Here is a 14590-nt window from a genome sequence, read left to right as displayed (position 1 = left end):
CTTTGACATAGTAAATCTGAAATTTACTCGAAGTAGCAAAACTCTGAAATTTACTCCAGAAGTAGTATATTATCTCCGCCAAAATTACGTTTCAATCCCTTTTATCCGCAAGGTATGATTAACTACTGACTTCTTGTTTGCCTATACGTGCTTACCATCCGAAGCCCTTCTGTAATTTCATATTATTTTAATCCTAGTTAACACGTTTTGTTAGTTTCTGGACTTGTATAAATATGACATGTGCTTTTTCTTATAGCAAGTATAACACTTCACATGACCATTCATATACTAACGGAAAGTCTAATTTTAAAGTTGTTAGACCAGTTTTAATTTGATGCAAATCTTTTGCGACGTATTTTCTGCCTATTTCTAGTTAATTTTGAGTTGATACGAGGCATATGATTAACTTAAGGCTATTGTTTTGTGGCACTAACTGTATAGGTTAAAGCTACTATGGATAACAGCTACTATGGATAACAGACTTTTAAGAATTGGAAAAAAAAAACGGATATTACATACGAAAATTCTTATTTTCAACAAACGGTAGCATATATATAAGTTTATTGATCAGATCAAAATATGCTTGTGCAATTTTATTACTATGGATATACTTGAAGTTTATTATAATTTGCTTATCCACAATTGTTATTATGAATTTGCTTATAGACGATGGTGTTAATTATATGCTCGTAATGTTTTCATATGTTTATTGTGCTTGAGTAAACTAATGAGCCGCTAAAAATTATGTATAAAGCTCATCTAAATGACTAAGTTTCATTCCCCAAAGTGAATGAAGAAATACCACAACACACCTCCTGAAGAGATAAAATAACAAAGGATATAGATGTTATTTTGTGGTATGAAGGTCATTGCTGCACGTACCTGTCGTACGTCAAATTATCTTGGATACCTTTATAACGTATCATTCCAAGGGATTTTGTAGAATATTTTCTATTATAACCACATTGATATAGCATTGGTTAGTTGTTATTGATTTTCCTGAAGGAAATAACAAATTCATATATTTTTCTTTATCAAGGATGTAATTTTATGTGGTCACCGCTAAGATACAAAATATTTAGATGTTAATAGTGAATCTCCATGAAGGAGATGTTTGAAATACTGAAGTTTAGAGCATAATGTTTATTGTTAGTTATTTATGAATTTATTATCTTTAAAAGTAAATTTATTTACTGTATTCTTACATGACATCAGAAAGATCATCAAATTCTCTTTCGTGACACCAGCAGTGTCTAAGCAATATTTGGTAGTGCAAAATTAGTGACCAAGGTCTCCAGAAGAGCTTAATTGTTTGTGCACAAGAATCATGACCCAGCAGTGTCCAAACAATATATGATTATGGAAAGCATATTGAAAGCTCCTGAAGAGTTTATCTATTATTATGTCATTCTTCTTGTATCACAATATAAAAAAGTTGTTATGATCGAAATACAAGTTGCAGTAAACCCGAAGTTTACTGATAAAAATGATCAATACTACAAAGGATTGAAAGATTGAATATCTTCAAGTTACTACAAGTAAGAAATATATTTATGAAAGGTTGCCCGATTTGTACTACAAATATAAGCATGATGAATCACATGAACAATAAACTAGAAGTTTATGTTGATATAAAATTCATGTCATAGTAAACCAGAAATTTACTAAAACAAATAGCACATGACATGGTAAACTTGAAGTTTACTAGTATAAATAATTTTATTAATCGGCATGAGCGATTTGATCTTCCCGATTCAAATATGATGTGCAGATTGAGTATTTGACATATATTGAAGAACTAGAAGATTCTTCAATAATTTATTGTTGTTGCTTGTTCTCATGATAAGTTGATTATACTGGCTAAAGTTGGGATTGAGTTCCCTAAATTCTGAAAAAATATAAAAGGTGAATGTTATATCCCGTGTTTTCACACGTTTGGAAAAACTTGTCACATATTGGATTTTTTTTGAGATATAAGGTCAAATTTGATATTTTGTTGATCATAGGAGTTATGCATGAAAGAATAGAGTCATGAAAGTGTGGGACAAGGCTAAGGGCAATTTTGGAATTTTGGAAATTAGTTTCGGGAATTACAAAATATGATTCATAAGTTAGTGGGCTCAAAAATTGTAATAGAATTGAGGCCCAAAATGGGGAGCTTGGCCGGCCACCAAGGCCTTGATCCAAGCCCATTTTACTTGGTCATGTGCTTGGTCATGTGACCAAGTCTTCATATTATATACATAAGAAGATTCAAGACATTAGAAGGCAAGAACAAACAAAGCAAAAATAAGAAAGAAAAATGAGAGGGTTTCGGGTTTGAGGGGCAAAAATAACCACCAAAAATATTGCTCCAAAAATTTATTTCTTGTTGATTCCCTACTAAGTCAAGGTCCCTTTGTAACTTGGTGTAGTTGGATTGGAGTGGGGAGCATTAGAATCACCAAAGTAATCATACCTCCAAGTGAAGAAGACTTGAAGAAAAGGTAAGAATTTCTACCTTTTTATTGTGTTATGAAGTTTTGATTGTGTTGTAGTATATAGAAATGTGTTGATTGTATGGAAAAATGGAAGTTTACAAAGTGGGTATGTAGTATATATGTATGGCCGTGTATATGCATGCATTATATGCTAATGAAGAATTGAAATTATGTTGTATTCTAGTTGTAAGTATGGTGGAATTCATATTGAGAATGAAAGTTGAATAAAATTGGATGAATTGATGAAAATAGCATTTGGCCGTGTGGTATGGAGTGGTATGGAATGGAATGGTTTAAGTTTGTTTAATGTGTTAGAGTGTTGTTGTGATGTTTGTAATGTAAATGAAGTTAGAATGATATAAGTTTGTATTGAATTGGAATGTAGAAACTTATGTCGTTTTAGTATGATTTTCCGACATTAAGGAAATGAAGTTGTTTGGTTGTTAGTTGTGATGATCATTGATGAATTTGGAAGTTGGAAACATGTTATGAAGTTGTATGCCAAAGATTTGATGTTTTGCATAAGTTATGACTTTGGCGGAAAATTGTATATTATGTATATCGAGTGTATAACTTGAGGAAAACGATATGAAATGTTTCTAGAACTATATGGTGATGATCTTGATTGTTGATGAATGTGAAATTATTGATATTAGTGAAAGTTTGGATTAGAATGAAGGTTATGTCAACTTGTGAGAAAAATGACTAGTTGAAGGATATTTGTGTTTTTGATGTTCTTTGTTGATGTTAATGTTGTTGTTTGGGTTGTTGATGATGATTTCTAGCCGAGTTGAATTCTCGGGGTGCTATATGTATAGGGGAAGTGCTGCCGAAATTTCGGTAGACAAATATGCTTTAAGTTGGAATAATGGTATTCATAACTCACAATTGGTAAACTTGACCAATTGCAGTTTTTCGACGAAACGGGAAGTGAGTTTGGAAAGGCTTAAGGAGCGTGAAAGGTATGTAAAGCAACCCCAATTCTTCCCTTGGCATGCCCTTAGTGTGTTAGGGTCGGATCCGGGCCTCGAAGGACCTCTTGGCCCTCGGAATCCGCAAGAGAAAATTTCAGTTTTTCCTTCAGTAGAATTGAACCATTTTGATACGCTATTTCTTGGAATTATGCAATTTTGCTCTAAATCACTTGGAAATTCATGGAATATCTGTAGAACCTTTTTAGGTGACACCATAAGCTTAGAGGGCATAATTTGAGCCCGCCGCCTTATTTGTCCCGAGGCGGGCCCACTATTTCCGGTTTTGCCCTTAATGTGCTAAAGCTTCCTTTTTAAGCGATTTTTGAAAGAAATGTTTTGATTACCCTACTAATCGCTTAACAAATATTGTTTTAAATATTCTATTAAATCTTATAAAGTATTTTGACACTCGGAATGACTTCAGGAAGGTTATATTTCTGTAATTTATTATGATATCCGAAATGCATCTATTATGATCCCGTCCGACTTCATTGGATTTGTTTATCTTTGATATGCCTCATCGAGTCTTTGAAACCATTTATGATATTTTTAAATTGCATTAGTCTCTCACTACTCCACTCGTGGATGTCCCAATGTTTCCCACACTGAGCCCGGGCCAGGATATGTTGTCAAGCGTAATTCTCTGCATTGTTCGCCGCGCCCCGATGTGAGGGGGCAGGTATACGCGTACATGGGTCTGTGGAGTATGATGTGCCATGTCCGCCTATTCTGATCTGATCTGTTATGGCCATTCTGATATGACATTTTATAATACGGGGCCACGCCCCTTTTTCTGATTCCTCTGTATTGTGGCACCAGTGTCGGGAGGGTGACCACGTTCTGTTTGCCGAGTCCCGTGGCAGGGACCGGATATGATATGACATATGTTTCTGTACACATTCTGTCTGATTTGGAAATATGCATTTGACACTCTGGATTTTGTACTCATTTTCTGTAATCATTATGATTTGACTTCTGTGATTCCGCTTTACATATTCAGTACATATTTCGTACTGACCCCCTTTCTTCGGGGGCTGCGTTTTCATGCCGCGCAGGTACAGACGACAGGTTTGCTGATCCATCTGTTTAGGATCCCACTTCTGCTATTTTGGGGCGCTCTATTCTACAAAGCCCATCTTTTGGTACAGTCTGTCACTGCTATCTGGATATGTACTTTGTTCAGGGTATGACGGGGCCCTGTCCCGTCTTATGATTATGATATGTTCTGTAGAGGTCTGTGGATACATCTGTGTGGGTTCTGTACACATGTTTGGGATACTTTGTTCTATGATGGCCTTATCGGCCTATGAGTGCCAAGTCTGCTTTTTCTGCTAAATTCTATAGCATCCGCTAATATTATTACTATATTATTCTGTTAATATGCTAATTTGGGTATCGGGTACGTATAGGTGCCCAGCTCGGGCACTGGTCGCGGCCCACGGGGTTGGGTCGTGACAGTGAATATGGGCCCGTTCACCTGTTATGTGATGTCTTAAATAGATGCATCGATAAGACGGTCACATGTGCGTTTATTGTCAACCCGCACTTTGACATATGCAAAATTACTTGCTCAAAATAATTGAGTTGAGAGCACAATTTTCAGATTATGTAACCAAGATAATTCATCTTGTTAATGCTGTATATCCAAGCTGGTTTGGCACTGAATGCCTAACTGATAAATAGCTAAACCTTTGCTTATGAGAACAAAGTTTCATGTGTTGATCTGAAATATAATATATATCATACAACAACACTTATATGCTTCAGAACAATAAATTATGATAAATTCTCCCCTCACAATTGGTTCAGGGTTAGAAACCAGATATTTCCATCTAACAATTTTTTATGTGTGGTATATGATTAATTAATCTACCATGATGCACAGAGATGGATTCCCCCAAAGACGATGGGATATATGTTAGTTTTTCTAACATAAGGGGGAGAGAATAAGCAGCTGAGAAATATGTTATGAATTATCATTAGTATGATCCTCATTCAAAAAGTAATTCAAGTTAAATGCTCCTATTAATATTAATGTCCCTGAAGGACAAAGTATACAACATACATGAAACATGGTAGATCAATCGGTTCCAAATGAAATAATCCTTGAAAAGGACGAGGAGCAAATGATCAAAATGGTCATAATAAGGAGGCAATGTGCTCTTAAAGAGCACACCACATAACACTTCATGAAACCTTATGAGAGGTTTAGGTACCTAAAATAATGAAAGTGATGAGATCTCAATAAGTTATGTCACATTGCGAACCGATACAAATGATATATCGTCGACGATATCTTTGGTACAATATACCGCAATATTGTAAAAGATTGTGAGGATCTAAATTCTATAAAAGCATGCTAACGTAGAAATTATTATCAAATGAAATGACGCATCTTGGTAAGCGTATAGGACCTGCTGTCCAAACACCAGAAGATGTCACATCATTTAAATAGAAATAGATATTGTCACAGCCTATATGAATTATTTGAGAACATTATATGAAAATTCCTGAAGAATTTTAAATGCTTGAAGCATATACAGTTGTAGAAATTTGTTCATAATTCTTATATGAATTAAGCTAAGGAAGGTGGGCACAATTTTATCACCTTAATGAATATTTACTGACTAAGGGCACAAATGACTGTATTTACCCTTACTTCTTTGTGAAAATCAAAATCTGTCATATTGTTGGTGCAAGTTGATTACTTGAATATTATTGAAACTCTTGAAGATTTCTCAAAAGTAGTATATTATCCATTAAAAGAAGTTGAAATGAGAAACTTAGAGCATTCTTTGGTCCTGAAGTGTCGTATCTTTATGCAATTGATGCATTTATATGTTCTGTTATGACTACGAGAGATTACAGTCATACGATGTTGTTCTACATGACAGTCGAATCATATAAAGATAACATCTGATTATAAAGCAAGACAGAACTGCACTTGGAGTGATTTCAATAATATTATATACCAATGCAACTCTATCCAAAGACCGAAGATGCAGCAGCATACATAGCCGAACTAAAGAGAGGATTCATAAAAGCACAAGGCATGTTTCACCAAAGTTGTTCTTTACACACTAGCTCCAGAAGAATGGTGATATAAACATGCAAGAGATTTGTTCGAGCAATAATATGACTGATTCATTCACCAAGTCTCTAGCAACTGCAACTTTTGAGAAGACGGTGCATAAGATTGAGATGTGAAGATTCAAATTTTTGGATTGAAATTCTCATCAGGGGGAGTTAATACGTGTTGTACTCTTTTTTCCTTTCAAGGTTTTTGTCCCACTGGGTTTTTCGTTGTAAGGTTTTTAATGAGGCAACCAAATAGCGTATTATTAGAAATGTGTACTCTTTTTCCTTCACTAGATTTTTTTTCCACTGGATTTTTTCTAGTAAGGTTTTAACGAGGCACATTATCTACCAAATAGACATCCAAAGGGGAGTGTTATAAATATTATTTAATTATGGATGTCTATCTTTAGGAGAAACTTTAGGGTTTGTGACTTTGGCACCAAGTTAACTTTCTCCTATAAATAGAGATGTCTCTTCATTGTATAGAACCCCTAACAAGAGAAATAAAATATGTCCTCTCTTCTCCCTTTCTCTGCAAATATTCTTGTTCTAATTTTATTATTTTATAACAAAAACACATTTTTTACTTCGTTAATAATATAAAAAGGATGGTCAAAAGGCAGCTTTAGAAAATAATAGCAAAAATGTGCAGGAGCTGGGGATTGAACCCGTGACCTTGAGGATGTAAACATAGCCTCTACCTAGTGCTCCACTCAGCCTATTTTGACCATGTGTTCCTTTAGTTAATATTAAATATATTTTCAGAATTATACACATAATATATCGAGTTTAGTCGAGTGACCATGTGTTCACGTGACTCAAAATTTATGCATAAATTCGCCCCTGAATTTATGTACTATTATTTTATGTAGAATAAAAAATGGAATAACAAATACTCCATGAATAACTAAATCCTACATAACTATTTCTTGCAATACTTGTGTAACTCTAGCAAATTATCAAACCACCCCTAAGTGTGGGCTTCTAATATTTATATAGGCATAATACATAAACATACACTTAAACTTGACCTCAGCTGACAACTAAACACTTCAACTTTGAGAATGCACGCGTTTGGCCATAGAAACCAAATTTTTTACCACTTGTTTTTGGAATTTTGGAGTTGGAGTTGTATTTGGCCATAGTTTTTGCAAATAGTATTTTTTTTTTTTTGATTGAAATGTACTTGTTTTTCAAATTTCAAATACAACTTCAAGTTGTATTTGGAATTTTAATGGCCAAACACTAATTTTTGAAAAAATTGAAAAAGTTTTCCAGAAAAAAGTGAATAATTCTTATGGCCGAATGGATCCCTAGACACCTCAACTCATCTCCACTGTGTCGGTTGAACACTCCAACTTACAAAATGATCATTTAAACACCTCCAGAATTTATGTGTTTCATGTCAGCATCGAATGTCCACGAGACACAGTGGGAACAAGTTGAGGTGTGTATTAGTGCATTCCTAAAGTTAGAGTGTTTACCTGCCGGCTGAAGCCAATTTTAAGGGGCTGTTTATATACTATACCTATTTAGTATTTTTCACCAAATATATTGTTGTAAACTAAAGTAATTAACCTCACCCAATTTTCAACAAGGGCAAAAAGAGAATATGGGCATTTGCCACTCTGCTGCAGCCTAAAAAGAGCACTGAAAACAAAGGAGTAACAAAAAAGCTTTTAAGAGAGGGGAAAAAATGTTACGGAAGGCTCTAGCATGCGCCGGAAGCGCACTACAGCAACAGCATCAGCCATGGCGCACAATAGCATGTCGGCGCTCGTCGTCAACGGTATCGTCAGCAGTGAACAGTATAATACTACGGTCCCTTAAAGATCATTATCTTGAAGTCTCCAAAATGACGCCTCCTCCGGTAACCCCCTTTTTCTTCTTTCTTTTTTACCTATGGGTGTGTCTATATTTAACTGTAGTTTGGTTAAAGTTTGAATCTTTTATGTGTTTGAGGGTAACTTCTGCCATTGTGTAATGTGTGTGTCACAGTGTGTGTGTGTGTGTATTCGCTCTTCTTTATTGTTCTTTGTGATATGGTGAACCTATTAACCCAAAGTTCATATCGGGTGTGTATATTTAAGTGAAATTCGGTTGGAAATGAATCTTTTATGTCTATGAAGGTCACTGCTGCCATTGTGCATGTGTATCTGTTGTTTGTTGTACTTTTTTAATTACTCCCTGCGTTTCAATTTGTTTGTCTGGTTTTGACTTGGCATGGAGTTTAATAAATAAAGAGAGACTGTGGTCTTAAATTAAAGACGTGTGTAGTCCTTTAAATCTTGCGGTCTTTAACTTGTCATGTAGAATGTGTGGAATTGGAAAACTTATTAAATATAGAAAGATGCAGTTTTCTTGGGACAGACCAAAAAGGAAAGCAAGACACATAAATTGGGATGGAGGGAGTAATTACTTTTTGTGAAATGGTGAACCTACCTACCTACCCTCTCCCCCCCCCCCCCCCCCCCCCCCCAACAAAAACCCGCTACCCAGAAACCCAATAGTTGCATTGGGTGACTCAAACTCCCAACCTTATGATGGAAGGTAGAGGGTCCTTACCATCAGCAGCAGATCCAAGATTTGAAGTGTATGAGTTTCTACCACGACTTCGAGTTAACAGTCAATATTTATAGTTGGTTAGGCAATTTATAAACATATATACAGAGTATGGGCAACAGTTGCTAGGTTTATGTGAACCCGTAACCGAAACTATGGATGATGATAGCTCAAAGGAGAGTATTGCTTCTTTTTGTTTTTTCTTTTGGGCCGGGGTTTATAGATACTTGAATAATTCTTGAGTGAGTGAAGAAGGTAACAAGCACAATGGTGCAGCATGGGTTAAGTGGACACTGAACTATGGTGGGATATCATTAGATGGTTTGGCGTTTCTTGGGCAATGCCAAGATCCGTGAAGGAGTTGATGTTCAGCTGGAAGAGTGGAGCTAGAAGAAGAAGGTGCAAGGCTTGGAATGTTACTCCTCTTGCTAACGTTAATGTGGGTCATTTGGAAGGAGATAAATAGGAGAGTTTTTGAAGGAGTGGAAATGAGCTTTGCTCAATTGAGGAGTAGTCTCTGATCCCTTATATTCTTTTGGTGCACCCATGTAGTTCCTGTTTGCAGAGAGGATTGGGTGTCTTTTGGGGAGAACCATATTATGTAGGTCTCTCCTTTTTTGGAATATCTCTTGTATACCGCCAAGTTGGCCTTGTTATTATCAATGAAATCTTTTACTTGATTAAAAAAATGATATGCATGCAAGGTGAATGCACTTTAGCAATAGATAATTGTAGGTAGTGGTGGTGAGTAAAGTGATTGAGATAGATAATTATGCAGGATTGATATAGGAAGAGAATTTTGTAATGGAAAAATGTAATACATGTCCTTTGTTGTAGTGTAAGGTTCTTGTACCTTGAGAAACATCGTCTAAGATGCATTATGAAACACTTGTACCTTGAGAAACATCGTCTAAGAGGTATTACGAAACACCCAAAGTCGAAAAATGAAAAGGGACAATCATTGTAATTTGAGGATATTGATCCTCTGAGTAGCTACAGGCCCCACCTTGTCCCCACTGGATCTGTTCCCGAGAGTACCCTAAAACAGGAACCTTTCATCTCCCCAGCCATCTCGAGTTAAGATGTGAAAGCGCGTTTATCTCTATAAGAAGGGTGCATTCCAAGGCGTGAAGTGGGAGAGAGGGGAAGTCACAATTGGGTTTTGAATAAAATCAACCTTTTGATTTTTCATTTTTTTTCCGTGAAAAAGTCATAAGAATGAGAGGTGTTAAGCTTTCTATCATACTGGTGTTGAGCTATTTTCTCGCAGGACCCTCCCCTATGGTATTATCACCGCAATAGAGTTTAACCACCAAGTTCGGGATGGATGGGTGTGGTTCCTCTACGCCCAGGACACCAGAATATCGAACCATGGACAAAGAAAGGCACGAGAGAAAGGCATATTAGCCAGTGATTCTGCTGTCCCAATTCTTGACTGGAGGGGAGACCAAAGGCCTCTGCTCTTCCATCACTTGGAGAGATAGAGAGGCTGGGCAGAGCTTTTGGGTGTTTAATGTTGTCAAATAGTTGAACAATGGTTTTTAAATGTTGTCGAAGATTTGAACAACAAAATAGATTCATTACTGTTCAAAGTGATAGCTTCTGTAGATGATGACACCCACATCTAACGCTTGTAATGAAAGTCTTGATACTCAAATCTGAAGCAATGTCTTGTCATTTAGTATGGAATTTACAAAACTAAAATTAAAATTCATTTAAGCTTCAATGCCTGGAAATGAATTGCTGCTAGTTTTGATTACTCTTGTTTATATGATTTTTGATTTTCTTTTCCCATCTTTGGGTGTTTGACAGAAAGTTAGCCCTCCTAATCCATTCACTGTCGTCAAGGGGGCACTTGATCATGGTGGTCCTGTTCTAAGACGAACACATGGAAATGAGGAAATCGGTATCTCTGTCATGCGGTTGGCTAACATTATTCCTGGAGGTGCTGGAGATGAGGAGGAGGATGGTATTAATCAGCTTTTTCTACATGTTGACATTTCAAAGCCAGGACAGAAGGAATCTCTGCATTTTCTTTGCGGGCTATATCCAGATGCTTTAGGAATACACTCAGTCTCATTGAGACCAAAGGATGAGTCTAGCGGGTTTCTTGCCGTTCCAACCAAATACAGTGGCCCAGTTTTTCAGTAAGTCCTCCAATAAAACTGTGTTTGATTGTCTGCTATATTTCGCCCCATCAGACATCATGACCTAGTTGTTTATTCATTTCTTCTGTATAAAAGATGATTGGATTTGAACAATAGTCAGAGTTTAAGCATCATAGTTTAGTGAGACACCAATTGATACAAAAGTGAGAAGTTTTTTCATCGAGTCCCATATTTGATAGTATAATCAAAAATTTTAAGCACACAACCGGAAAAAAATAATGGCACATTTTATTAGTTGGACATTGCTGTTGACTTGCTATGTAACTGAAGGGGAACTTTATAATACATAACTGTTGATTTAGGTTTGTTTCTCATATCCACAGTTACTCGCCGATAGACATCTTGCCTCATCCATGTATTCATTTATTTAGGTAAATAGTTTACTTTTCCTTTAAAATAGCCTGAACTGACCTACAAGTTATGAAGGACATAATTCTGTATCTGGAACTGTTATAGCTTTGCCATTATGAAATAAAAGATGGTTTCTTCTTCCATTTGTCTCTAGCATCACAATGACATGCCAATTTGCAAAAGAAATTTATAACCTTGCGATCCCATATCTTTCCATCCGGATAATGAGAAAATTATGGACTAGTATCTTGTAGAGATAAGTGATGCAGCTACACACCATTTATCTCCCTAGCATTCAGATCATGAAAGTGATTCAAAAATCTTTTCGTCTAAGCACCAGGGCGAGCCACCTCGGGCAGAGTTTATGGGTGAAAGTCAATAATGGAAAATGGTAACTTAAGGGTTACTTGGCCTTTAAGATATCTTTGAGGCAGAAGCGTGAGCACCGAAGGCTCCTTAAGTGTTTTTTTTTTTATATTTTTTTATAAGGTACCGGAGGCTCCTTAATATATAGGTGACCTGAAAAGCTTATAGGTAGTAAAGCTATTCTTGGCGAAGTACCTTATCCACAAAAAAAAAAAAGACTATTCTTGGCCAAGTAGTATCTGTCTTAGTCCTGGTACAGTGTGAATATGTCCTAAGTTGATTGGATGTGAACAATCCTGAACTCTGATGCGTCGTGAAGCATTTTGATGATATGAAAATTCTACTAGTTATGAGCTCATCAGGCGCTCCGTTTGCAGAGGTGTATTAGATGAACCAGAAGAAAGCAAGTTTTTTTATGGCCAGTGATGACATGAAATGTCACTATATGTTGTTTATGGGATCTCTTCTTTCTGGCTGTTCTGGGATTTTCCTAGCATACGCCAAACTTCAGTGTAGACGTGTTCAGAAATGTAGCTAAACTTTACATTGTAGGTTTTTTTTTTTTTTTTTTTTTTTTTTTTAAGCTTGTTAATTGGTTGTGATTATTTGAAAGATCAAAATTATAAGCAGTGCATCATGCTGATATCTTTAATAATTTTGAATCGAGTTAGGGAGAGAGACTAAGTAGGAGGAAAAGAGTTAGCTGCGTAAGATGATAACCGCCTTGGCTTATGTTGGAAGAGTGAGATATCTGTCAACCTAGGATGAATCGGAATTTGGTCGTTTCTGGTTTTATGTGTTTTTGGGGTGGGAGTTCTGTTAAATGAATTATTTACTTCTCTAGAGATTCTTTGTGGAGCAGTGGAATCACAGTTTGTGAACAAGGATCGTATAGACACCTGAAGTTGTTTACACTGAGAAGTTTTGGTAGCTGAAAATGTCGTTTGCTAAAACCCATTTTTTCAATGTGCACATTTGTATGCTGTCAACGAAGGATAACTGTTTTTCCTTTCCCTTTTTAAGCGAACTTGTTTGGATGAACTGGAATGGGAATTTAATTATGTTGCTGTTTCAGTGCTTATCTCCAGTAATTAATATCTGATATTATTCCAGTGTCTGATTTATCAAAAAGAAGATACTGTTGTTCCAGTTCCACAAGGGCTTCTTCTCTTTTGGATTTTGTGTGCAATCGACTTTTGTTTCCATATTGTTTCGTTGTTCTTAAACAAGCTGACTCTACTCTTTGATGTATTTATTTGTGCATGCTATTATTCATGAATAAAAAAGGTCAAGTGGTGAGGGCATTTTGTTGTGAACTGTGGTTTTTTTTGCGGCGACTCAGACTTGCAAAACTTCGTAAAGTGGAACCACTTCTGATTTATTTTATTGCAAATGCAGAGATATTGATGAGAAAATAAGAGATGCACTGCACAGCTTCATTGAAGAGCGAGGAATTAACGAAAGCCTCTTTCCATTTCTACAAGCTTGGCTCTATGTGAAGGACCATCGGAATCTTATGCGTTGGTTCAAAACAGTTGGCGCGCTTGTTAATGACAGTAAACAAGGAGCTTCTCATGCCTAATCTTTCATTTGATTGTTCTTTAAAGTGGTATGTGTACCATAAAAATGCAGGACTTCTAAAAATTTGTCTAAGTGTATTCGAGAGTCCGAGTGATGGAAGGTAAAATGTGCAGGTAAAATGGAAACTATGTCACGAGGTATATGCCTGCTAGAAGGTCTCAGTGAATGTATAGTTTGCTTGTGCCAACTTTCAATTGTCTTGATCGCGGAATATCATTGAGACACAAGGGATATTTTTGATTTTCTGAGAGAACAGGGCCATATCTCCTTAGTTTTCTATATCTGATAGAAGCTCCGCTTTCTACTTTTCAGTTAATGGATTTACCTTTTCATCTTTTTGATATTTACTGAACCTAGATTCTGCAGTAATTTATAGGGTCTATGAAGTACACTCACCTCAGAGTTTGGAAAGGCATGATATTGAGGTATCAGTTATTGTTGATTGTGCCTAAGTTGAGTGGATCTTGGGTTCAAATTATAATTCCTTTGTGGGGAAATGGGTCGACTTAACTTTTTACAATTTAAATAGAAAAAATGATCCTGGATAGATTTGTTTTGTGTTATTTGAAGATCTTTTAGAAAGAAGACAAAAGACATTAAACAAATTTGTAAAGGGCTACGGAACCAATTCAACTGGTAAAATAGGGTTCACTTATATAGTTTACACTGTTATATTTGATAGCTTAGCTTTTTATTCTTTTATTAACCTTTTTTCGATCATGTAAAGGGTGCAAAGATTTTTGTTTAATCCTTTTTATCATTTGAAGATTGAAGCTTAAAGCAACTGGAGTAAGGTGATACATTTTTCTTTTTAGTCTGTCTCAAAAATGAATGATACATTTCTATGTTTAGAAATAATTTAACTTTAGACTTTTCGATTTACCTTTAATGGAATGATTTACGGTTACACAAATATCTATAATTTATTCTAGATCACAAATTTTAAAAAATTTCCTTTATTTAACTCCGTGCCCAGTCAAATTCTATCACGTAAATTGGGATGGAGAGGGTACCAAAAAGAGGATTGATG

The 14590-nt window shown here is 35.9% G+C and overlaps 1 protein-coding gene across 1 annotated transcript; it reads left to right on the top strand.

Annotated features, from left to right (window-relative positions):
* The first annotated feature begins 8143 nt into the window (after nucleotides 1-8143).
* Nucleotides 8144-13895, top strand: LOC132615122 (mitochondrial acidic protein MAM33). Its single transcript, XM_060329693.1, has 3 exons — nucleotides 8144-8402; nucleotides 10907-11241; nucleotides 13378-13895. Exons 1-3 carry the CDS (start codon nucleotides 8229-8231, stop codon nucleotides 13559-13561), a joined length of 693 nt encoding a protein of 230 aa, XP_060185676.1. The 5' UTR covers nucleotides 8144-8228; the 3' UTR covers nucleotides 13562-13895.
* The last annotated feature ends 695 nt before the right edge of the window (nucleotides 13896-14590 follow it).

Source organism: Lycium barbarum, chromosome 10 (assembly GCF_019175385.1).
Source record: "Lycium barbarum isolate Lr01 chromosome 10, ASM1917538v2, whole genome shotgun sequence".
In the NCBI taxonomy this organism is placed as follows: domain Eukaryota; kingdom Viridiplantae; phylum Streptophyta; class Magnoliopsida; order Solanales; family Solanaceae; genus Lycium; species Lycium barbarum.
This window is presented reverse-complemented; position numbering and strand designations above follow the sequence as displayed.